At 38.1% G+C, this 27,245-nt stretch overlaps 2 protein-coding genes across 3 annotated transcripts in view; one reads left to right on the top strand and one right to left on the bottom strand.

The window, feature by feature from the left end:
• The window catches only part of LOC135071892 (patj homolog), a 19,086-nt gene extending 16,895 nt beyond the window's left edge, over positions 1-2,191 (top strand). Inside the window, exon 17 of the mRNA XM_063965754.1 lies at positions 111-2,191. Within this exon, the coding sequence (XP_063821824.1) occupies positions 111-275 (165 nt within the window). The 3' untranslated portion in view covers positions 276-2,191. The remainder of the gene's footprint in view (positions 1-110) is intronic.
• LOC135071880 (long-chain-fatty-acid--CoA ligase ACSBG2) lies at positions 1,776-26,018 on the bottom strand. Of its 2 annotated transcripts, none has more exons than XM_063965734.1 (15): positions 25,857-26,018; positions 21,310-21,394; positions 20,057-20,261; positions 19,386-19,520; positions 16,983-17,184; positions 14,619-14,720; positions 8,671-8,823; positions 7,804-7,913; positions 7,365-7,505; positions 5,995-6,213; positions 5,497-5,731; positions 4,897-5,037; positions 3,867-3,992; positions 2,658-2,778; positions 1,776-2,439 (listed from the first exon to the last, which is right to left on the bottom strand). In XM_063965734.1, the coding sequence occupies exons 2-15, from the start codon at positions 21,383-21,385 to the stop codon at positions 2,363-2,365; spliced, it is 2,043 nt and encodes a 680-aa protein (XP_063821804.1). In that variant the 5' UTR covers positions 21,386-21,394; positions 25,857-26,018; the 3' UTR covers positions 1,776-2,362. The 2 variants fall into 2 exon arrangements, with proteins under 2 accessions (XP_063821804.1, XP_063821812.1); XM_063965742.1 differs by lacking the exon at positions 25,857-26,018 and adding an exon at positions 25,502-25,695.
• Positions 26,019-27,245: the final 1,227 nt, after the last annotated feature.

Consider the following 27,245-nt stretch of genomic DNA (forward strand, 5'->3'; position numbering starts at 1 on the left):
GCTGTATGTAAACTGTCCAAAACCGCTCTCATTTGCGTTTAGTAGTGATATATGTTCAGCAGTAGCTTGTAGCGTTTAAACAACATATCAAATGTAACATTCTCCCACAGAACCTCGAAGACGCGAGCCTCGAGCAAGCAGTAGCAGCGTTGAAGGGTGCTCCGCGCGGTGTGGTCCGCATCGGCGTGGCCAAGCCGCTCCCGCTGGCTGACGCGCCGCCGCCACTGCCCTCAACCGCGCCGCCCGCGCCCTTGCAAGCCCCGCCCACTCCTTAAGACGTACGTCCAACCTCAGGTAGGGTTGCCAACTATACTCACGCCCGTATTCACAAATGATGCTGCTTAAGAGAAGCAGCACATCGAACGCACAGCGTTGAATAGAGCTCTGTGATTAGTTCGTGTGTCACCCTGTGCTTCTACGTGCACTGTGAGATCTCATAGTAATGTTTGTGAATACGGGCGTTATACTTTTACAACAATGAAGTATACACAATCTGTGGAACACTCCCTTAAAATTGGCAACCCTGGATATATTATTGCAGGGTTTCTTAACCTCTAATAATACTAACGGGCTCTCCCTGCAGCGCGCCATTACAAGCTCCACCCACTCCTTACAGACGTACGTCCAACTTCAGATAGCATTATGGTTGTCAATTACCATACTCATACTTTTGAAAAACATGAAGTATACAATAATGACTCGAGGTTAAGAATCCTGTTATAAATAGCGATATACAAACAGTAGTCGCCACGACTATTTGTTTTATTTCGAGGTCTGTGAGGTATTAGGTACAATTTTCAAACTACTTGCAACTTGTCTCTCAAACAAGTTGAATATACGAGAAACATCGTCTCGTGTTTGCTCTTGGAGTTAGGACCTTGAAAGCATATTCCGCGTCTTGCGTGACGTTACAGAATTATGTTTTTTTAGTGCATTCGAGACGACACTTAACTGTTTTATGCTAAAAGTTTAGACACGCTACTTGCAATCTTTATTTATTTATTCTACTTATAATAGAAACATTTTCTATAAATTATTCTTAATCAAAGAAAAACCGTCAGAAGGACATTGAGTTTTATTAACGAATCGATCAATTTATGAAATAAACTTTAGTGAAACGAGGTGTTAGAAAACCCCTGACAAAAACTTTTTGTCTTAAGACAATAACTAAAAGTGTTACCACACAATAATTTAAAGTATTTCCAAACTGTATTATGAACTTGGTAAAAATGTATTATTCGTTGCGAAATAATCCCAACTAATATTATAAATGCGAAAGTAACTCTGTCTGTCTGTCTGTCTGTTACGCTTTCCCGCTTAAACCTCGCAACCGATTTTGATGAAATTTGGCATAGAGATAGTTTGAGTCCCGGGAAAGAACATAGGATAGTTTTTATCCCGGTTTTTGAAACAGGGACGCGCGCGATAAAGTTTTTCTGTGACAGACAAAATTCCACGCGGGCGAAGCCGCGGGCGGAAAGCTAGTGTAGAATATTATATTAAAATTAAAGGTAAATCATCCCTATCTTATCAATGCATTTCTCAGTTGTTAAACTCATAATCTATTCTTTGAAATGCAATTTATTATTAATAATTTATCGTTTTGACATGCACTGATGCACTTGATCCCTTTTCCAAAACGGGCTTATTAGTTTTATTAGCATAGCATTATATTTCATGTTTACTCGTGTAGGTTACACTCTTTTTTGTCTTTGTATCTGAATGAATATGAAATATTGGGTCACCTAGACCAAACTATCGTTATAAACTCTTAATTTAAGTATATAATTTCCTTTATTGAAAAGAAATCATTCCAATCATAGTTATGTAATAAGAAAATGATTTTATATTGTACTTACTTAAAACATTCGTGAAATATGATTTAAATATTTTACGGGTAAAAGCGTCATGTACTTACTCAAACATCAGTATCATGTTTAATATTTGACTTTGTTCTTTTGACATTTATTAGAATTGTATCTTAGACTTAGGTTAGCAAAATGGAATTTATAAATAATGGAATTTACTGCCAGGTACTTATTCTTATATTTTATGCATTATCTTTTCAAAGTATTATCTAAATTTAAATATAAATCGATTTATATTATTGTTAGTTGTTAGATATCCATTCCGATTGAATTTACTATTATTAAGATTTTATCGTAATAGTTAAATAAATTTATATTATTAACGTGGTGTTTTAATAATACAACTTTTTTTAGAAACAGTATATTTTTCGTAACAAAAATATATCCTATGTACACCTCTACGCAATCACAATAAGTCCCTATTTGAGCAATATATTAACAGAATAATTTATTAATGGACGCCCTTTCCCTACTTACTAAACTTAATCCTATAGTTATTCCTTGTAAAAGTCTTCTATTATGTCTTTGTACTTCTCGTAGACTACGTTCCTCTTTACTTTTAGCGTGGGCCCTGAAAAAACAATGTTAAATATTCTTATTACGTTACTTAAAGTAGTTATTGTAGTTGGCAACAGCAAGGTGTTAAAATGAATTGTTTGTTGGGTTTTTTATTTGTGGTTTGTGACGCAAATCACAGCTTAAATGCGTCATACCGATGGGCAACGAAGATAGGCTTGTCATCAGACTTGCAAGTTTGGAAATGCTTATTACGCGAATTTTCCTCCTTACCTAATTCTCCCGAAGGCATTGAGAAGTCTGCGGGGAGGATGGTGAACTTCTGTATTTTTTGCGCGTTAGAGATAGCCTTCTTGTTGGCGCGGGCTAAGCCTTCTTCTATGGCTTTGTGTACCTGAAAATTGAATAAAATAATTATGAGTAATCATGCTATCTATTACTGATCGTAATCGTTCGATAATGATGAATTAAAATTTGGCCAAATCGTGCGTCATTGTGATTTCTAAAATTGCGAATTAATACGTAAGTGTGAGTAATTAATCAACACTATCACGCAAGTGTATTACAACTTAGTGATTAAATAAACTGATTGGTTTCAATAAGTGGTAAGTTGGGAATTTATTTTAATAATATCTGAACGTTATCAGACCGTTGTCATTGAATGCAGTAGGTTATTTATACTCTAACTAAAGTGATTAAAGACAGTTGACAACAGGCAGGCTAGTAATTTGGCACACAGTTGATTCATTTATAATATGTATGTATTTAAAAAGTTTATATGTAGTATATCCGTTAAAGTAGCACCCATAACACAAGCATATTAATTGCTTACTTTGATGCTAGATAGCGCTGTGTGAAATTGTCGAAAGATATTTATTTATTTAGATATTTATTATTTATTATGTAAAATGCATTATGTGACTACAAACTCATGATTAACTATTCGTTAATCTTAAAATCTTAAAGATAATCGAGAGGGGCGATTGTAATCATATCATCAATTTATTTTACATAATTTATTTAATACGTAAGTATTAAAGTTCATAAGATAGATAGTATGTTTACCAGTTAGCGGTCATACAATGTCAAACGTAATAGCTGTTGTTACGAGTAATTAAATTAACTATTTTTTGAGTAATGATGATGTTAACCATCATCAAACAAGCCGTTTGGCTAAAAAAAATCTGCCTATGTATTTTTTCCTTCATAACTACATTTCAATTATGTCTATATTTTTCAAGGTCAGGCAGTAATACTAGACAAGGGAGATAAAATGCCGGATATTCAATAAAGTGTCACTAAATGGTGGTCAGATAATAGGCCCGTTCATATGAAATGATACTGAAAACTGGATTCAAATTCAAACATTAACTCAACCAATCCAATGATCTTTGGACAATATCTTTACGGATAGCCTGTTGAGATTGCCTGTATCGTACCATTCGGGCAATTTATTTAGCGATAACCTATTTGTATACTTACAGCGGGGTCTTTGGTTTTCGATATTTGGCTAAGAGTTGTAGCGGTGCTGCCGAGACTCTGTACCCATTTCAAGGTCTCGGTTTCTAAAGCATCGAGCGCTGCTCCCGTCTCGGGGTCCACTTTAGTCTGAAACAATATAATTATTCAATTCGGGTCGGGGATAAGCGGCGTTCAAACGTATTGCAAAGAGTGAAGTTCAAGACCAGGGTCACATCAGCTGGCAAGCGTAAAGGTCGCTTTAGCAGGTTGAATAGTCGACATGTTGAAGCAAGCGTAATAATGTGTTGGTTGGTGTTATTTCATCACGTATGATTTTAATAGGTTATTGACACCGTTTACGAATTATTCTAAGATAACGTTACGTAAACTTAATTCATTAAAACACTTCTTTTCTAGCACTCTTTTTCTTTTCCTTTGAATCTTGAGATCATTGACTGTCGAATTAACTGTAAACTTTGATTTTTAGATTAGGTATTTGCAATAAATAAAAGTCAATGGGTTAGCGTACTGTGACATCATACATGCCGAATATGTCTGGGAGAATCGTGTTTTGAATGCGAATGGGCCATATCAGTTTTTCGAGTGGCAAAGAAAAGAAGTAACCAACACGTTTTTTTCTACTAAAACGTCATAAGATCATAATATTTTTTCTTGACTTTCGTACTATTATTATGCCGGGTACAGATGTGCGAAATGTAGCAGGCAATGTAACAGGCAATGAAAGGATTTGCCGTCCGCATTGTCACAATGTATCGTCAATGTAACAGAATTCCCATAGTGTAGACGTCACGAACCGTACTCACTACGCGCACGAACAGATATGTTACATTGTATGCTACATTTCGCAAATCCGTACCCGCCATTCAAATTCAAATAGGTAGTATATTCCGTATATAGGCCCTTACTAGGGCACTTATGCCCGTTTTCACCATCAAACCTTAATTTTTAATTGCGCCTATGGTAACACATAACAGGGAACATAAAAATTAGGGATTGATGGTGAAAACGGATGAAAACCTTATATTAGTACCTTTAGGGTGATGAGCATGGAGAGGAATTTTCGCTTGTCTCCGATGAGCACGGCGTAGCCCACCTGCCGTAGCTCGGCCTGCACGACCTGCTCGATCGGCACGGGCGCCACGTTCTCCCCTCCCGCGGTGATCAGCAGTTCCTGGGGGAATAGTTAATTTATTACCCACTCATCGTAGCTAAAATCGTTTCATAGAAACATAACAGCACGTCTCGGGAATAGAGGAATAGAAAAGAAGAACGCTTTGAAATTACTCGTATTTGTCTGCGGATTTTCGGCAATTAAAATGTTTAACACGATGATATTTTATCATTGAATTGGGCAGTTTCTCAATATTTTATTAGTAAATTTTTAGTTAGTCTAGCCTAAATATTACTCCTTACACGCGTATTTATAAATGATGCTTGCATAAGTGAAGCAGCAAATCGTACGCACAGCGTTGAATTGAGCTGTGTGATTGGTGCGTGTGTCACCCTGTGCGTCCACGCGCAGTGTGAGACCTCATAGTAATGTTTGTAAATACGGGCGTTAGTCCTTGAGCGCTTACTTTAGATATGTAGATAAATAGGTAAACTGAAGTAGGTTTACATAAATGCTTACCTTTATTCTTCCAGTAATGTACAACAGGTTGTGTTCGTCAACTCGTCCGAGATCGCCCGAGTGAATCCACCCGTCACTGTCGATCGCGGATATAGATTTCTCCTCGTCATTGAGATAGCCCATCATGAGATGGCGACCTCTCATGCAAATCTCACCGGGTCCGTTTGGACTCACGGAACCGTCGAATTTTGTTTCTGTACCGTCCAGCAATTCGCCGACGGAGTCGATTTTCATTCTGGAAAAGCGAAGAAAAATATTTTTATTTTCTCGTAATATAAATATTCCACATACTTTGAGTGAAATGTGTTCTCTTGATAACATCTAGTAATTATTCTTCAGCTATAGTTACTCGTGACCTACATAGGTTGTTATTTGATAGCATAATTAAAACATGATAATTAAAACATGTTGCTTGCTCAGAACAATTTTATGTAATTTTGGTATGTTCTACTGGTTCTTATAACGATTGGTTTCTTTCCTAATAAAAATAAGACTTACTTTGGGTAGATGCTAAGAGCATGGGCTCCAGCCATCTCGCTCATGCCGAAAGCTTCCACGATGGGCATGTCGAGGGAGGTGAAGAAAGACTTGATTTCTGGTGCCAGGGGCGCAGCAGACGACACGAAGGTCGTGCACTGATCCAGCCCTAGGGCTTCGTGGGCCTTGCTCAGGATCAGGGACTTGGCTAGCCTGTATCCGATCGACGAGCCTTCGTACCTAAAAGCGGTCCAAAATTAAGGCGCTAGTTCAGGGTTGGTACACAGCAAGAGTTACCTATGTTAAAAATAGATCGTGACACACCCAAAGTAGCCAAAAAGTTCGCAACACATCTTTGCTACTATTATGGAATATGGTTGTGTTGTCAACTTTTTGGCCACTTTGGGTGTCACGAACTATTTGACGCTGACTGTACCTAATGTAGTTGGAAAAAATTCTAATTTTCGGTATTTACCTTGCCTGATTAGCAATTTGATTGTTGTATTCATTTACAATATTAGTTTCACTGTTAACTTTTATGTAGGTACATAATAAAATTATGGAGTTTACTACACAATGCAACACAATAACAAGCTTTCTAGCAAAATAATCTAATTGAAAAAACATGATTATGTGAGTATTTAATGTGACATAATGATTTATTAGAAATCACACAAATCCGGTTTGAGTCATAGCTTTATTAATCGCATGATAAATTAATTGCATTTTGTGAAAAAAATGTCACTTTGGGGTAGATTAGTTTTCGTTATCTTGTTATCTAAGGATTATTTGGCTGGCTGTGAATGTATAGGATCTACTAGGTATCTACAATATCTACACGATTAAAGGCTGTCAACCTTCTCTGCTGGAAGTCACACGCACGTACCAATAGTCTATCATTTCGCTCGTTGTGAAGTCTATAGGGAGACCCGCCATTTTGCTTGATAAAGAACTGGCAAAACATAATACACTTTGAATATGTACTCATTCAATATTCCGTACGTAATCTTGCTAATAAATAATGTTTCACTGAAACCTACAACTAAGTTGTGTCTAATCGCAATGGGATTCCGATGTTCCATTTTAACGATGAGGGAAAAACCCATTGCTGCCGTTTGATAACATTCTGATGGAATATAGAAGGCATAAAATAACAAGGATTTAGATTACTTGCAATAATCCCAGAAAACACAGAATTTGTTTACAATATTAAATTATGGGATTGTCTTTTGCATTAACAGATTAAATGATAATGCTGCTAATGCTTTTGTGTATTAGTGCATTTTGTTTTGGCATAGCTAAGCCAGTTTTACAGGTTTTTCGACACAAGCCAACCTTTTTCTGTCCTAAACTTTTGCAAATATCGAGGTTTTAATAAAACAAAACCTTACCCGTTTATTCTGGCGAGGTGGTAGGTCAGGGCTTTGTCCTTCGCCCACATGGCGAGCGAGCGAGTGACGGCGCCCCGAGACGCGCCCACTGCCACTATTTTTTCATACATCTTCTCATACACTCTTGGTACTGCAAGGAATCTGTAGAAGTACGTTACAATTAATTCATACATCACCACCACTAACGATATAATTTAGAAAAAAATGATACTCCAAATATAAAAAATTACGTGTGTAATTTTATTATCGCGCATCTCTCGCAAAGTTAGTAGCATTAAATTAAGAAAATATGATTCACAATAAATAATTTTGTATTTGTAAAATTTGACTAACAGTTTCATAGATTTATTTGTGCAAACGTTACAACCTTTTAAAACAATATTTCAACCGAGTTTTCAAATAGTAGAAATACTCTAATAAGCTAAGTGAATATACAAACCTCGTTGGTCGCACATCTTTTAAGGTTTCCACGAGAGAGCCCTTGAGTGCGTCGGGCTGTGCAAAGTACACTGAGATTCCTTTGGTCATTGTGGTGTAAATGTCCACAACCTGTAAAAACAAATAATTTTATTGCCTACTCGTAATAATAATTACATTAATTTGTACGAAAATAATTTTGTTTAATGTTCGTTATTTAATGTATTTTGTAGAGACATGGACTCAACTCATCCCGCGAGATTAGCTGACTAAAGAGCCCTATTTTTTCCACTACTGCGATTCCTCTGTATGGATGGAGCCAGGGTCATCAATAATACGAGTAGGACATAGGTAATGCATAAACAACTGACTTCAAGGTACAGTAACAGTCACAAAAAGATGACGTTTCAGTCATAAAAAGAGTACGTACTTAAGTCAATAAGGCCTTTTATTGTTTGCAAGAGTCGTAATTTGTATTGGCACGGACTATAACTCTTTGTTTGCTGCCACGGAGGAGTAAATATTCATAAATTTCCACACAAACAAAACAACTTTACATATTTCAGTAAAATCTTGCGTTCACAGGTTAAGAATAATAAATGTAAAGTAAATGTTGACGCTGCATACTTAAATTTATGGAATCTACGTGATTTTGGCATAGGTAGGTACGTTATACAATACTTACAATAAATGTATCTACGTTGGAGCTAATTCCTATCTAACTATCAGTAAATAAATATTAATTTGAATATCTCTGTCAAATGTTAAGTTAGGCACCTATTCACGTAGATAGATTTACGTTTATATTTTATGAAAATGGTCCTTCGTCCCTTTATCAATTTTTTCCATACTGTGCTTTTAACACACGCTGTATGTGTATAATATTTACCTGTGCAGCAACGTGACTAAGAGGCAAGAAGGAGACGAGTCTCTCCGAGTCGGGGCACTGGATGTTGCCCACCCTTTCTGAGATGGAGTGGGCATCCCACGTCAGGTTGTCGTGGGACAGCATCACGGCTTTTGGAGGCCCGACTGTACCTGACTGAAAATTATCATGAACGTTAAAAAACAAAAATAAACAATCATTAACCTTATAAGCAAAGCTTGTACTTTGGGTGCTACGACAACGAATATAAACAAACATAGGTACTTTGTAAATACATACATATTATTAGATAGAAAACACATAGACAATGACAACAAAATGTTTTTCGTGGGTTCCGGGAGTAATGAGCTAATGTCGTTTTTCTTTGTTTAGTATAAATTACAGTATAATGTTTGGCAATTGAATTTTTGACACCCTATATTCCTAGTATTGAACTATGTATTAGCATTAGTAAGTTAAATGTTGACTTGGATAGCCGTTAGCATTGAGAGTCTGGTGGTCCGGCCCGTACGTCCAGCCAGACTTTTTTTTTTTTTTTTTTTTCGGTGGTAAAAATGCATTGAGTTGCATACCCGCCGCTGTGGTCAGGCGACGGGTTATGTGGGGCTCTCCCCTCCAGAAGGGAGGGGCCTACCCACTAAAAATCCACCATCTCCGTCTCGCTGAGCATAGATGGGAGCCGGTGTAGCGAGGCCTTTCCCGACATGTTCCACCTATGCGCAGACCGTCTGCTATGCGTGCAGACTCCATCTTCGACCACGCCATCTTTTATTTTACAGTGACAGTTTTTTGCACTGCCACTGGCCACTCGGAGATATACAACTATATACAAATTAATGATACAAATGTACAAAGTGCTTATCTATATTTACATAATATACAATGGAGGCCAGCGGGTAGGGGTAAAGGTCTATCCGCTGGCACTCATAATGGACCTTACGCTATGACTAGTATTTGACTAGGTGTCAGAGACGACGCGCAAAAGCACGTCGCCTCCGGCCCAACCTTCTCCGCCGAGCAGGGTCAGCGAGGGGATCTACCTCCCTGGCTCGCTCGGCTTCCTCCTTTGCCGACATAACGGTCTCGCAAAAGATTTTCACCGCGTCCCATCCGTTGTCACTGTCGACCATGGCTCTGACCACCGCCGGCAGTGTTACATCCAGTCCGATATGTGCGCGTAGCGCAGCTCTTTGTTGTGTCCATTCCGGGCAGTCTTCCAAGGTGTGCTCCGCTGTATCAACAGCGGCGCCACAGTGGTGACATTGAGGTGTCCTCTCCCGACCAATACGGTGCAGGTATTTCCCGAAGCAACCATGCCCGGTCAACACCTGCACCATGCGATATGTGAGAGAACCACTGCTCCTCTTTACCCACTGTCGTAAGCAAGGTTGTAGAGCGGCGACTGTTCGATGCCCAGCACTGGGCTCCTCCAGCCATTCTGCCCACTCATCTAACATCAAATCACGGGCCTCCTCTCGCCAGTGCTCGATTTCGCGGGGGGCAGGAGGGTTACCATCGCGCCTAGCGGCAGCGGTTCGGTAATATACCTCTGACAGCACCTTGGCCTCGAGCTCCCACGGTGGAGTGCCCGCGAGTGCACATGCTGCTTCCCTTGAGGTCGTGCGGTATGCCCGTGCAATCCTCTGTGCCATTGTTCTTTGCGGCCTCCTCAGTGTTGTGGTATTGTCGCGCCCTAATGCATCAACCCAAATGGGGGCGCCGTATAGGGCCATAGATCTAATAACCCCTGCAAAAAGGCGGCGACACCCCGTGCGTGGGCCTGCCAAATTGGGCATAATCCTACTCAAGGCACCGGATGCCCTCAGTAGCTTGGGTGCGAGAGCTTTAAAGTGGGCCTTAAAATTCCACCGGCTGTCAAGGACCAGTCCTAAGTACTTCATGGTGCCCCCGACGCCGATGGAGACGCCACCCACAACAAGTTCCGACCCCACTGGCGGTCTTCTCCGTGGCCCATGGAAGCAAATCGATTCCGACTTTTCTAGTGCTACCCTAAGTCCAAGTCGCCGAATGCGACTTACAATATGCGCAGCTCCAGCTGTCGCTACAATGGCCGCCTCCCTAAAAGTATTTCCCTTTGCCGTGACTAGGGTATCGTCGGCGTAGCACACAACACCCACGTCAGGCATTCCTGGGTCACGGATAGCCCAGTCGTAGCCAATATTCCACAGGAGTGGCCCTAGGACCGACCCCTGCGGGACACCGCACTCCACTGGCCTCCTGCCCCAGCCGTCGCTTGTCGGGAAAACCACTTCTCTCTCTCGAAGGTAATCGGTTATGATTTGCCGTAGGTATTGAGGAACCTTATGATGTTTCAGAGCCTCTTCAATACATTGGTGGGGTAGAGTATTAAAGGCATTGGCGATGTCTAGAGACACCGCCACTACACATCCCCCTCGTGCTACTTCTCTTACGGCTAGCTCCTTTACTTGCAAAATTGCGTCGATGGTAGACCTGCCTCGCCGGAAGCCATACTGGTTATTTGCCAGGTCCGGGCCTATGTCTCCGAGATGTTTGTTGAGACGGGCAGCAATAACCCGCTCAAAGAGTTTCGCTGCCTCGTCAAGAAGGACGATAGGCCTATAAGCTGACGGCGAGTCTACTGGACGTCCCTGCTTCCTGAGAAGGACGAGTTTTCCCGTTTTCCATCTCTGAGGAAAGACTCCTTCCCGTAAACACGCTGTAAGTAGAGCGCGGAATCGCGGTTCTAATCCGTTATTTAGAGCCAACACTAAAGCTTTCCCAGGCACCCCATCAGGCCCGGGAGCAGTGTTTTTGGCTCGGAGTCGTAAAATTGCCGCCCCTAGTTCTCCCTCCGTTACAACGGGCGCCTCTCCTGTGCAGGATCCGGCTGCACTGTATGTGACAGGCGGCGTGAAGTCCAGCCTGGCTGGGAACAGAGCCTCGACTACGCTGCGCAGAAGACCAGAATCCATTGTGGTGGTGATAGGGGGAGCCCATGAGCGAAGTTTGCTCATGACGAGCTTGTAGGGCCTCCCCCACGGATCCTGGTTTAGGGTGGAGAGGAGCTCCTCCCAGGCGGCTTGTTTAGCCGCCCCTATCGCACCCCGTAGTTCCTTTTTTGCCCGCTGGTATTGTTCATACAAAGGGGCATCCTGCGCTTCATCTCTTTGACGGCGCCTGCGATGCCGAGAGTATCGGCGTCTAGCTTCAACGCAGTCGTCCCTCAACTGGGCCAACTCCGGAGACCACCAATGCACTGCTGTGCGAGATGGTAATGCCTTGACTCTAGGCATCGCTGAGTCGCACACATGCGACATGGCTTCCCGGAACCACTCAGCTTCTCTAGACGGCTCCACTGTTTCGGGGCATCGAGCCCAGCTTTCGATTTCCGATGCTAGAATGAGGCTCTCCCTGTCCAGTTTCTTGATTGCCCATCTTGGGCCGATAGCTTCAGGTAGGTGGCTCGGGCTGCTAGGGGCAGGATGAACGGGGGAGATGTCGAAGCACACATACCTGTGGTCCGACAGTGTCTCAACCCCTTCCAGAACCTCCCAGTTCCGGATTCTGCTCGCCAGGGCGGGACTTGCAAACGTGATGTCTACAACAGAACCGCCCTGCATACGCACACATGTCTCTACCGTTCCGCGGTTGACAATGACCAGACTGTTGGTGATCAGCCATTCCTCCACAAACCGACCTCGAGCGTCTGTAAAACGAGATCCCCATGCGGTGGACTTGGCATTTAAGTCCCCAGTAGGGTTTCTGCTCGAGCTTTCTCGAACTCGAGAAAACTCGAGAAATTTGGCTTCATTCGAGACGAGAAAAAAATTACCGGAGCTCGAGAATTCTCGAGTTTCGATTTTGAAGCTTTAATATTCTTGTAAGCCTATTTTCTTAGACAAAAGTAAGTTTTTAATTATTTAATAGGTTAACGTCGCGTTTAAACTGGCCTAGTCTTTCCTTTTTTAATTAATTTGATTTGCAAGTAATGATCTTAACCGAAACTAATAATGTTCACCTACGAGTATGCTATATTTTATTATGTTTGTATAACTGACTGATTTAAAGACTGAAAATGTTTTGTTAACTATCTGTTAGTTTAGGTACTCGTAAATACGTTTATTCAAGTCGTTATCTTTAAGTTTAAAAATTTATTTAAAAGTTTTATTTTGTTTGTAAATGTAGGTTTATTATAGTAATTTTTCAATTAATTTGGACTTGTGTTCTTTGGAAAACAAGTGATTCAATTGGAGCTCCAGATATTTATGGTTATTAATCCTTAAAGTACACGCGACTTTATGACTTTCGTTCCTTTAGTTAATTACTAAGTTATAATTATCCTACTAATATTATAAATGCGAAAGTTTGTGTGAATGTCTGGATGTTTGTTACTCTTTCACGCAAAAACTACTGAACGGATTTTGTTGAAACTTTACAGTATTATTGATTATAACCCAGACACATTATAACATTAATAAAAACCCGTGTTTTTATTAAATTTCAACCGATTTCAACAGTTTTAATTAAAAGACTCGAGACCCGAGAAAACTCGAGACTTTGGCATCGAGAATTCCCGAAACTCGAGAAAAAAAATAAGTCGAGAAATCAGAAACCCTAGTCCCCAGCAACAATGACACCACGGGGGCGGCTCCACCCTGATAGCAGGACACTGACTTCCGCCATGAAGGTCTCAAACTCCGCGAGCGACCTATTGGGTGAAAAATACACCCCAATAACAAGTATGTCTCCAACCAGCCCCGCCACGCATCCGCGACCTCTTCTGATGTTGCCGAAAGGGGGTGAGTTTGCTGATATGTTTGTGATAATGGCGGCCTTTTCTTCCACGTCCCCTGCCCAATCGTCACGATCATGGACGAGGTATGGCTCTGTAACTATACAGACCTGAGTCGACCACTGTGTGATGCTCTGATTAAGAAGATCTTGAGCCCTAGCACAGTGGTTGATATTCGCCTGAAGGAATCGTACGGCCATTCTTATCCAGCGATTTCCATCTCCTCCATCGTGCCTAGCTGGGGCGTGGGCGTAGCGGCTGGGTCCATGTTGGTCCCCCGTTTGCCCTTTCCGTCTCTGCTTTTTGGTGGGGAACAGCTCTTACTCCCCACTTTGTGCTCCGAGGGAGCACCCGCCTACGAAAACCCGTAGTAGTAAAAATTTTCGTTGTAAACTTTCGTATACCCGAAGTCTAAGTTTTCCATTTTTTTCAGGAATATTACTTATTTTTATTACACAAATACTAAGTTAAATACTTGTGTTTACGAATGGACTAACCACCATAGTCGAGCGGCGGCGGAGTTCAAACCCGTTCCTCGGATGTCGAGTCGGCCAGTGTGACCCCTTCACCGTTCGGCAATCGTGGCTTCACATAATCACTTATCTTGTGTTTATGTTATAACTTATAATATTTATAGTTTATTACTTTGTGTTTTAACTTCTGAAGTTATCTAAGGTGTACAGAACAGGGTTCGTCGGATGTATTGTTTTGTCATGTATTAATAATTTATATTGTGTATTTTTAATTTTAAGCAATGTTAATAGTACCTACACAACAAGAAACATCGGAAAGAAAAATACTCAAATATTTGGCGCTTACATGGATAAAGTAGGTACAGCAAAAAATCTAAACGCTTATTGCTAAGCTCATTATTATTATAATGACATTATTCGTTGATATTATGGCGCACCTAATCATTTCCTGAAACAATTTTGTTTCAGCTTACGTATTACAGAGTACCTATTGTTTATGAATGAAATACATACGATATTAGCAATTTAAAATAAAATAATATGCAATTATTCTTAGTTACGGAGTAAAGCGTTTTGTTTTCGTGACGAATATAAAATGCTAAATTTATTGCTATGCATTAGCAAATCCGAAGTCCTATTTTCTGTCTATGACTTCAGGCTAAAATTAATCTATGCAGAAATAGCGTGCTGAAACTGAATCTTACCGTGTACACGAGCGTGCAGCACTCATTGACGGCCATGCTTTTCAGCGTGTTTTCGAGCTGCACGTCCGATTCATTGGCTCCCATCTCCATAAGCTGGTCCCACTGCAAACAAAATTATGGTCTTTATAAACATCCATAATTCTATCAGTCATCCTAAGATTTAAAGATACTGACAACGCCACTCTTGCTGCGGAGTTTTGGACACTGTAGGTTTGTTGTCGACATGACCAGAAGAAGAAGAAGTCATCCTAAGCTCTTACGAGAGGCGTAGAGTGGTAAATGATCAATAGGTAACAGGACGGTTCTTTGCTTAATTTCGTTTCGCTTTTTCAGCAAAAGCTAAATTTTTAAACTATAGAGTGGTGAACTATTTATTGAGGTAAATATTAATCAAGCTAGGTTCGTAAATTAGTACCCATTTTATGACCCCCACTAAAGATATCAAAATGATTATGATATCATTATTTATACCTAGTATTTGTGAAAATTTACATGTGATTAAAATTTCAGAATGTGACTGCTTTATTTTATTGGATTAAATTACATCGAACTACCTATTTACGACTTGTGGATTATTTGACTAGATTATAAACGGGGTTCAATATATCAGCGATAACAATGTCTTGAAGAGGCCAGGATAAGCAAAATTATTTCTATGCAGAGCGTATTTGTTTACATTCGTAAACTTCAACACGGAGTTAGCTTTTGCTTGGCACATGGTGGCGTAAAGCCAAGTTTTGGCATGAATCTTTGTTTACAAACATACCTGTTCACTAGTGGGTTTCAACCTAATTCTAAACACGTCGAGTGAGTGAGACAACATGATCAATGACTAAACATTTCAGCTGGTGTTTTAGTTTTCATCGACATGGTTTTGAGCTCATAGGAATTTTCGCACACGTCTAGTAGATCTACCAAAGAGCTTACTAAGTAAAAGATTGATCCTATGAAGTAAGTTGATAAGGTATGTTAAAAAAATTGATTAATAGGTCAAACCTGCCATAGTAACAGATTAGGTAGAGATGCTAAAATAACTCAGATAATTTCTTCCGTAACATAATATCGTAATAATTCCTAAGCTGATTTAGGTAATTTTCCTAACGGCCGGTTACCTTGAATGAATCGCTCATGATTACGATAGCCAAATCTGCAGCGCTTAATATTATCACCATTATGATGAATGAATGGAAATTATACTCTGGATGACCTTTTAGATAGAAATAATTTTATAATTTCAGTACTTATAAAGAATTCAAATCTAATGTATAAACAACATGTTTCATGAGTTTGAATAAATAATTATTTATTACGACTAATGCCCGTTTGCTACTATCACCAAATCGAATCTATCTAATAGACATAATACCAAACGCGAAAGGTCTACTACCTGCTTAACTAAACCTCGAAAATTATTAATGTGAATTAATTTAGTAACAGGGCAAGATAGACATGAAGAGAGTTTAACAGTCATCGACTTTTAAAAATAAATAAAGTGAGCTTTTTGTAACATTGAAAACTTTACTCCTGAAAACTTAAAGGTGCGGGAAATCCAACTTTATGCCAATGAAGTTAAGGAAGTCTGCTAGCTTTTAATACGTATTTATTTACTCTTTTATTCGTTATCTATCTAGACACTTTTAGCTTTTAGTTATTTTAGCGTATTGTCTTTTCACATTTAATTGTGTGAACTCATGATAGAAGAGACGGGTAGATCGTCAAGTAGTGGTGCTCTACCTTGACAACGTGACTGGCTTCATAATTATTTGAATTTGTAAATAAAGTTTTATTTTAGCCAAGTTCTTTAGCTTGGATAGAAATAACCGCACTAGGTAAACCATCTGTTAAACCAGGCATTTATTATCGATCATTAGGCGACCTTGATCTAACTACTCGTTACAGTAATTAGCATACACTTGTATGCCTGAACAATGATGGACCTAAGTATTACCACTCCTATTAAGCAGGTAATACTTAAGTAGAGTCATGCAATCAGTAGATGACTTGATAGACGTTTGCATAACCGAGTACTGGACACTTTTAGATATCATATCAAAAGGACATTTAATAAGCTATGATAAGTTAGGTCGTATATAAAGTTCCTATTATGTAGTAACTTAAATTTTATTATAAAAGAAAGAACAAGAAAAACCTATCAGACAGGTCTTTTGAGTTTTAGAAATTACGCTTGCAAGTCACGAAGGCGAGTGAGCTTTACTTGTGTATGTACGTTTACATGCACATAACGATCATTCAAAACTTTTGAAAAACAAACAGTAGCGAGCCACCACACATGTAAAGCTCACTCGCCTTCGTGAGTGAGTTGCAACAAGTTTAAAGAAAATTAGCAAAATTAAATCGACTTACGCTGTACACTCCGGGAATGGAGGTGTCAATAGGCGCCTCCCATTGCACAATGGCCTTCAGATGCGGCAGTCGACTGCGGATTTGCAGGATTTTATCCAGCTGTTTCTTGTCTTGAACCACGCAGATGTTGGCGCGCGAAGACATCAGGCAATGGAAGCAAGCCTCCGGGGAGTTGGTCGTGTAGATGCCGGCGGCAAAGCCACTGAACAAAAATAAAAATAAGTCCACTTTGTTGAATTAAAGTATACAGGGTGTGGTTTTGTAAAACAACGCCCATCTCAGGGGTGGTAGTACACATGAAAGTAATTATAAGAGAAATATAAATACAATTTTAACTATTACTTTATTAGTAAAAAACCTTGTTCAAAAGTCTCCTAAAACTTTCGAGACGGCGGGGGTGGTGCGGCTTGCTACCGCCCGCACACCAGCGAGTACCCTGCTGCACCACCGAGTACATGCGGCCGCCGCCCCGGGAGAGCGGGTGGACTGACCGATAGCTCGGCCGCGTAATAATACCATTTTCCTGATTTCATGAATTTTTCCTTGAAAGGTATATGTATACTACCACACCTGAGATGGGCGTTGTTTTACAAAACCACACCCTATATAATTCTCACATGCTCATGCATGCTCTGCTCTACACGCAAGTTGTATGCAAGTCACGGCTTAGATTACCACGTGAGATCTAATTAGGGTCTTTTAGGTTTATTAATTGACTAACGAACAGGTAGTGCACTTGTGACCGCGTAACTACTTATTAAGTAGGTAAGTACCTAAGTAGATAATGTGTGCAACTGTGCAGCCGCCCTATGTTGATATAATTTTTAATTATTAGGTAACAATAATTACCTAGGTAGTCGGTAGGTGCGTGTAAGTATACTGATTTTATGAAATTATGTTAACTGATGGTTTAATTAAGTAATTTATACCTACCTAATTTTAGTAAAATCGGGTTAAGCGGCTATCCTAAAAAATTCAGCTTGTCCATTTGAGTTTTCAAAATCGCGTGACTAAACCTACTTACACGTGCCGTGTTATTTGCAAATTAATAACACAGACGACTAGGTAGGTAAGTATACTCAGCTAAGTCGATATTATCATTGCAGGTGTCTATCTTTTTAGTATTATTTTCCGATATTGCTGTACCTACTTCGTTTACAAAGAAAACATCTTGTAGGTATAGGTAGGTAGGTAGGTATTATAAGTCGTAATAATACTTAGTCGCGTGAAAATTTTCGGTCAAAGTCCTTTTTTAACTAAGAACACGTGACGCTAAACATAATTATGTAGATTTTAAACCCGACCATTCACCAGTTTGTTTGTTAAAATAGTAAATTCATAAATAAAATATGTACTGTTGCTATTGTTGCGAATAAAATATGTAATTGAAAAAGAACCTTTAAAACTCGTCATCGTGTTATCTTCACAACTCTTGAGCGTCACTTTTATGAAAAGTACTACTGTACTTTTTAATTAATTTGACGTCCCCTGCTGGACAAAGGCCTCCCCCAAGCATTTCCATAACGACCGGTCCTGCGCTGCCCGCATCCAGGTTCTTCCCGCGAACTTCACCAGATCGTCGGTCCACCTAGTGGGAGGTTTGCCCACGCTACGTCTCGGCCCGCGGTCGCCATTCGAGAACCATGAATACCATGGATGTAACATACAAAAAGGTTAATCGTGGTCAGGAGCAGGGCAAGTTTGCTATAAAACTATTTTAATAGGGACCGAGTTTCTTGCGCTGCTCAGCACTGGCCCATTTATTGTCCCGAAGCAGGGGTAAGTTAATACTGGGACGTGTAAAAGTGCTTTTTAAAAACCTATTTGCAAAAATAAATGAGCTTTAAGTTATTTGTAAAGCTTTCTTAAAGTTTGAAATTCTGACAACTCTACCTACAAAACTTAGCGCTACGCCCAGTTTTAGCTTATCTGTAAAATAATGCACAATAACTTATAACTCACGTGATAGTAAAACTAAACCATTCTCAAAGATAATACAAACCTTAGGCTTATGCAGCAGGTTTATCAACAGATAAAAATTACAAAAATAGTAATTTTATCAAATTGATTAGACGAATCTTTACCTAACATCATTCATGTACTTATGATTAGTACTAACACTTTAATCACGCGTAAATTATCTTACAATCTAAAGATTTACGTAGGCTGGGTTCTTGTTTAATTCGTCCAAGGCTGAGTTGCACCAATATTTTACTTTAACTTTAACAAACGTCAAAAATCTGTCATACTCCATACAAAGACACCGGTTAAAGTTATAGTTACCGTGAAAGTTAAGCTACTTATTGTAACTGGGTAGTAAGTTTCTTTGTTAGTAAGTATATGATGAACTTAAAGATGAAACTGTCATTGCTTTAGGTAGGTATATGTACTTTTTTAACTAACCCTGCATGAATAGCGCCAAGATCAGCCAGGAACCATTCCTGCGAGTTGAACCCAAGGATGCAGACTGAGTGGTACCGCTCCAGGCCAAGTTTCAAGAAACCCTTGGCCACTTGTCGCGCCAGCTCGCGGTATTGTCTGAAACGGAAAAATCGGTTGAAGCCATCTTGTAACCTACTCGTATTTCTCAATCATTAACTCTAACTTATAGCTAGGTAAACTGTTAACAAACAAACGAGCAAAAATAACGTGTTCTATGCAAATGTAACAAATCTTAGGAAAATAGGAAAGTATAATAAAAGTTCAGCGAATACTTAGGTAGAGTAGGTAAATCAAAAGACCATAAATCCTTACGGAATTTCAGTTTGCGATAAATTATATTTTACACTAAAAAATTTCTTGCTATTTCAACCCGCTAGAACTATTTTAAATTATAATGAACAATAATTTAAGTTATGTTACTTCAAATGTTAGATAGTTCGTGGAACAACGTCCAACCTTGAGCTATTAACCTATTAGGGACTTGAATGAACCGGACGTCTTTTGCTTGATTTATAAATAGTCCACTAAAATTCAACAAAGGGCATTTTTATCGTGTAACTTTTATTTTGAAATATTACAGCGCTGACTGTAAAACTTCAGGACTTGAAGAACTGAAATAAGAAGAATCTTACTTGTAAGTGACTCTGTGCCATTTTTCGTCAGATTTCTTAGATGCCAACGCGATGGAGTCGGGGTAGATAGCCGCTATGCGCGTGAGCAGGCCAGGGACTGACACTGGAGGCTCCGCCGCTATTCCGCGGGAGGTGACTCGGAGCTTCACCGCATTCTCTGGTATCCATGTTACGTAGTCATTGGCTGGCACTACTTGGTCTGGCCCTGAAGGTTGAGAGCAAATTAGTACAAATCCTATCTATCCTAGGCTAAAACTACAATTTTACTAAGCTTCAGCTAATAAAAAACCCTTAGAGACTGAATCTGTAGCAATTTACGACTAAAATTCAACGTCTTGCGAGTGCTTCAAAATTCATCCAATTTCATGCACGTCTGAATCTACTACTACAGATGCGTTATTAATAAAATAAGCAAGTTACTTAAATATTTAATGAAATTATTAAATTAAAGACCAAATAAGTAGTTATAGCGCCTTTTACTGGAGATAAACATTGAAAAGATAATATAACCGTAACTTTTGTAGGTAAGTGATAAGTTCAGTTAGAAAACATTCATAATCATACGGACATTCTAGATAACAATGTCAAAGAACGAAGCTACATAGATAAGCAATGTCATTTATGTAAGTTCCAATGTGTTTCGTAATAAAGCGATCAGTAATATATGGCTGTGTAAAGACACTTTATGTTCTTTACTTAGGTACTTATTTAATAACCTTTGAACTTGTATCCGAGTCAACTATTATTAAAACTTCTTCAGCTTAATTAAAATATTATTATACCTATTATTGTGTTAAGTCTAGGTATGGAGCCAAATGTAATACTTATAACGTGGTAGTTACTTAGGTGTCTTAAATTATCTTATATAAAAGTAACGTCAAGGTAAGAATTGGTTGCGTGCAAAGGATAGAGATATTATAAAAATTTAAAACCACTTATTTGTGGAAAAATAAAACTACTACTACTACTATAACTACTTATAAAAAATAGATGAATGCACTTATTATAACATTTAATAGGTATAACTGAAATAAGCCTACCAATTGAAATATTTTTCAAACTTAATACCAAATCCTACTCAAAGTCAAATTTATTTTTAAGATCGATCACGAACTTTATGTATGCTCGATCGTATATTTTATATTATTACATCTTATATTTCATTATAATTATGTAAAATAGACTATAGACATTTGAAGACCTAACACTAATTGTTTATTCTGAAAAGTATAGTTAAAACTTTATTTCCTTACCATCCATATATTTCTGTCTGGTAATGCCATTTGGTAAGTGTGAGGGTTTATGGGATTCAACAACGCCGTTCTCCATTACAGTGGCCTGCGAATGAAAAAAAAACTGTTAAAACTTTATTACTAACTTAGACCAAATATTATATTTACGAAACCAGTGCTGCAATTATGCGACTTATTTTATGAAAGACGTATCCCTGGTTTTTTTATAAATTAACAGTTGTATAATAAGTAATCAATCACCATTTTAACTGAAAAAGACACATTTCTTACTTAGTTAGATCAATATTGGAACAAAATGTGACTGTTAAAGAATTCACGCATTTACTAATGGTGATAAAACCATTTTAAACTATAATGAATAAGAGGGTTTGTACTCAAACACACCTACATTTAGCTCCTAGCTATACTAAGTGCCCTTGAAGTCAGGTGTTCACTTTTCGCAGGGGAGAAATCAATAACTTGCATTCTACGTTAGGACACTTACTACGTAGGAGGTAAATGTGTATTGTATCAATGAATCACATAAAAGTACGTGGAAATCAATCATGATAAAATATAAAAATCGATGGATAAAATTACGGTGTAATTGTTTAATCCTAAAGATAAAAATCAAAGTTAGACTATGACTAGGGTTATCGATTGTAGGTAGATATTGACCGTATCTGTTGAGTTCAGGTTTTTTGCACCTAGGTGTATATTGTTACGTTTGTTTTTCTTAAACGTTCTCATAATAGACCTACATACGTAATTATTACATAACTGCTTTATCCGTCTCTACCTACATAGAGGTACATAATATAATTAAATTACAAAACAGATTGTAATGTTTTATGTTGCTGTTTTTTAAGTTCTCTAAGACCTATGTAGTGGAGGAGGCTCATAGTCCAGCAGTGGACTGTAAAGGGCTGTTGATGATGATGATGATGATGAAGACCTATGTACGTCAATGTGAAATAAATGGAACTGCTTCGTCTGTCTCTACACAGAGGAAATAATTATAAAGCCATTTAAGTACTTATATTAACGAGTTAATTTTGTTAACTAATATTTTTTTCGTTTTATTGCATAGTCAAAGATAAATAAATATAACGATCATTAGTACAACAACTCAGCACACAAAATAAATAATATTTAATGCTACTGGCAGGAAGCAACCCTAACTAATTGCGTGACTTCGTGGCTCTCGTTTGCGCAGGCGCAGGTATACTGATCAGCGAGCACATCAGACTATACATTATCGATTCAAAATAGCACTTATTACCGCTGCTTAAGATGCCACAGTATTTAGCTTGAAGTGCCGCCATCTTCATAATAGGAGTGAGTTGTCGCAAGGAACTGTTGCAATCGTCATGCTAGAGTACGGTTAATCCTTGAATTTGCACTATAATTATAGAGATAACTCGGCTGTGTTGGAAAAATTGCAACATTAAAGGGCAATAATGTCAGCAAACTCGTTAAATGTGCAAGAGTCAGTTAATTACTCAATATTAATAGGTCTTTAAAACTGTCATAAAACACTAATAAAACATTTCTTCATTTACATGTAACCCGTAAGTAATAGTAAGTAGGAAAGACGCACATGTAAGGCATACCTACAAGAGTTGTTGATTACTTACTATAATTTACTTAGTTCTAATAAGTTTTATTGGCTTCGTTTTGTCACCTAGGTAGTTAGATTGACGGCATTTTAATAAGTGCAGGTTTACTAATGTTTTAAATCCGTAATGTTTATCGTATTATGTTGTTTGTGTGCTTTATTACTAAATTAATTTATTAGTTAACGCAATTCCACCATAAAAGCGTAGAGCATTTTATGCTGCCCAGTTACAACAGCTATAAAATTTGGGGAGATAGTAAATGATAGCGATAGTGTTATCAGTAGGTACCGTATACATACCCTAAGTACTATCCTATTCGGAGTTCAGTTTGTTGAAATCGAATCTAAATATTTGTACGTCGATATTACTTAGACATTGTTAACTATTCCATTACCAATTACTTTACCATTTTCAAATACTGGCCTTTATTTTTTTTTTTAAAGTAGTGCTGATAGCAGAAATAGACCAACTACATACGAACTTAGGTTAACTCAAATTTTAATTTAACCTATAAAGTGGTGCTCTACCATAGTTGGCCTTAATCGAACTAAAATTTTGTGTTTTATCTTTACTATCAAAGAAAGACTGTCTTGGACTAAATACAAACATAGATAGTATCGTTTATAATTACGCTCGTAAGAAAGTAGTTATGTTACATAAAAGATTTTCTCTTTCGCTTTAAAGATTGCATCAACAGGCAAACATATAAAGAGAGAGTATTTATATGGATAATATGGATAATAAGTAAATAAATGGTTGTAGTATTCATGAACGACAGTTTAATTCAACACTAGGACAAGTATCCGACTTTGATTTGTTGACATTTCTGATAGACTTTGACATAGTGACGCACTGCGCGCGAGGGCATATGTAGAGTTCGCGAATAGTGGCGCTAAAAATACCTACTCTATTAACTCTAGCGGACTGTTTACATACGTACCAAACCTATGTTTGTTAGGATGTACCAGGCTAGTGTGAATTCCAGATAAGTAAATACTAGCGTAATATCCAAATGTAGCACACGAAACCGTAAGGATTTAAAGTCGCAAAAATTCCGAAATGATTAATTTATCTCAGTTTAAAAAAATCGGATGATGATTTTGGTTGCTTGAACTTCTTTCTGCATTGCAGTGTTCGTTTAATAATGCAAATGATATTCTGGTTTAGTGAATTTGTCGTCGCGGTCAGTTAACGGTTAGTAGGTAACGGACCGGCTTCGACCAAATGTATTTTCTGCGCGCTCTTACATTTGAGACGGTTGTGTGTCGTTTAAAACCAATGGGAAATAATATTACCTATGACTCAACTAGTTGAGTCTAGACTAGGACTTAGTGATTCCTGTCTTGTCTTCGTGCGTCTACTAAGCGGATATAGATTATTATCATAACATAATACGCAATATGTGTCCTATCTATCTACAGAATCAGATGGTTTCAATAGTAAATTAATTGATAACATACATCTAACATCTTTTATGTTTAACGATTTAGATTTTTTTGATTAAAAGGCTTGAACTTATCAAGCAGTTTTCAAAAGACGTCTTGATCCAGAGTGGTAGAGACGACACTCGTACTTTGGTAAATGTTACTAGGTCGCAAGTTTGCAACGAGGTAGAGTTCTAAAGCAATAAATATAAAGACGAATGTGCATTTATCTACGTCACAAAATGAGAATAAGAAATCAACACAAAAATATTATCTTATAGCTTGACCTTATTCAAAATTATCGATGTAGAGCGTTACTTTGCCTACCTTACCTAATATATCAATTAGGTACGTACCTCTCTACCCTCTACTCATAAGTTGTGCACCTAAAATAGGTACTTACCTACTACAGTTATAAATGCGTTATTTATCTTATCTTACTACGATGTTCCGATGACTTTAACTACAGTTCCATTAATTCTGATGACTTACATAATTTTGAGTAAGTAAATATCAATTTAATTGTATAGGTACAGTCGAGTTCATAAACATGTTGCGGTGCGCAGTATCGAGTGCGCTACAATATTTTGAAATGTTGGCACTGCCAATAATATGTATTTATGAACTCGATTGTACTCTACATAATAACCAAGTATCGTCTTAAATTCTAACGCATACAAAATTAATAGTTGCGTAGTCTCTATCATACCAATACTCATTATTATACTATGATCATACCTCGCCAAGAACGTATTTACAAACACTATCAAACAGGTAGCTATTATAGTAGGTAATCGAAATAGTTAAGAGTTGTAATATTTTGATGTCTCATATAGAGCCTTGCATGTTAGCTATGATGTTAGGAAACCTTGAAAGGCTACGCACGAATCCGGTCCCGCTATAGAGCTTTGATTATTTTACTAAAGCGTTCAATAAAAATTTATTCGTACTGGTTAATGCAATATTAACTAATTTATTTTTACATTCTTTTTATTAAAATTACAGCCTGCGTCAGTAATATTAATAATGCCACTATCCTTGTGTGCATAGCAGTGTTAGTGTTGATTAAGGAAACATTGATATTTTAAATTGAATAGGTACACACAGTTCATTTAAATAGAAATCTTACGCCTGTATCTAGAACGCTTGTGTCTTACCTACGTGACTTACCTAGTTTGTCAGTAAGAATAAAATAATGTAATTAGGTTTGATTTTAACAACACTTCACAGATTAAAGTCACTTAATGCTATCACATTTTAATGAGCGCGCGTACAAAATTATACCGTGCGCAGATGAACACGACGAATACCGGGAGAGCGGTCGTGAAACGGAAAACGTCCACCTCCGTGACAAGAGCGGTGCGACTACGGACGCCAACTGGCGATGTGCCGGTATACCTTTACGTAGCAGCAATCGTACGATGTCGACGGTCGAGTGTAAAGTTCATTTCCACACGCGACCTGCGATTCGCGCGTTTTGTGACTACATAGTTGACAAATATAAAAAACATTATTTGTTACATACCGTATTTTTTCTCTGAACTAGTGTCGAAGCGTCGCTCCCACAAGTAAACCACTACTCGAAAACGGCTCTTATGTGTAAATGCGTGCGATGCCCGCCTGCACACGATTCTGAGTCCGCACTGATAATAACCACCGCGGATATCAGAGCGATTACCTCATTACTGCTGGAAATGTTTTAATGTGGCTAATAAATACTGAAAATTTTATATTATCTTATCGAAAATCCAAAATGAGTGTTCATAAATCAATTTTTAAGACTAATTTAAGCACTTTCCTAAGTATAAACAAGTTAAGTCGTTGACTAAGTAAATTTTTTTTTTTTGGTATTTAGCGATAAAAATTATTCGATAGGTACATTAAGTAGGTAAGTAAATGCTATTGAAGAATCCGTATTTATTAGATGAAATCGTCTAAATTGATAGAATGTCATTTACCTAGTTTTCTACACATTAATCTATTTAAAATGTTAATTTAGATAAATAATAATTATTGTCCCGTAAAGCTGGTTAAAAGTAAGTAATCCATAACTGGACCTGGTTCTTATTTCTAATACATCATATTCATAACACAAGCATAATATCCTTGTGTTACGACGAGTGGGTTCACTACAATAGTTCATCGGTGAAGCGGGTGTCGAACCCGCGTTCCTCGGATCCGTGTAAGTGTAAGTAACTACGAGGCACCTAGTTTCTAAATGGTAGGTAGGTAACAGATCAGACCGAAACTTTCTAGAATCTCAAAGGTAAATGTTTCTTAGCACGTAAGACTGTAATTATTTATGAAATTAATATTCAACATTACAAACAACAAAAATAACGTTAAACTTAGTTTGATGTTTTAGATAGGTCGTACCTACGTACCTTGCAGTCGTGCACTTACGTCAATGCTGTAAGCAATCATGAATTAGACAGTGAATAATTATGGAAAGTTATATCTATATAAATAAAAATGAATTGATGTTCGTTAGTCTGATTAAAGCTCGAGAACGGCTGGGCCGATTGAGCTGATTTTGGTTTTAAAATGTTTGTCGTACGTAGTCCAGGGTAGGTCTAAACGGTGAGCAAATACGCGCGCGATATTGTTTTTCTGTGACAGACAAAATTCCACGCGGGCGAAGCCGCGGACGGAAAGCTAGTTCTCAATAAATAAATAAATCTAAATTATATAACTTAAAAGTAACTGACCCAGGATATCTAAGTTATGGTACCTACCTCTATAGTTTGCTAGTACTTAAGGTCTTTACTTACTTATCTTAAGTTTATTTTCCTAGGTATGTGGTTGTTTAGTTGGTAATGATAGGTCCACGATCATTGTTTACAATTGCATATTTACTGCACCAAAACATACACGAGGAAGTGTTAATTATACCATCAGTCCTATGATGTAAAGC

Source organism: Ostrinia nubilalis, chromosome 1, assembly GCF_963855985.1.
Source record: "Ostrinia nubilalis chromosome 1, ilOstNubi1.1, whole genome shotgun sequence".
Lineage (NCBI taxonomy): Eukaryota > Metazoa > Arthropoda > Insecta > Lepidoptera > Crambidae > Ostrinia > Ostrinia nubilalis.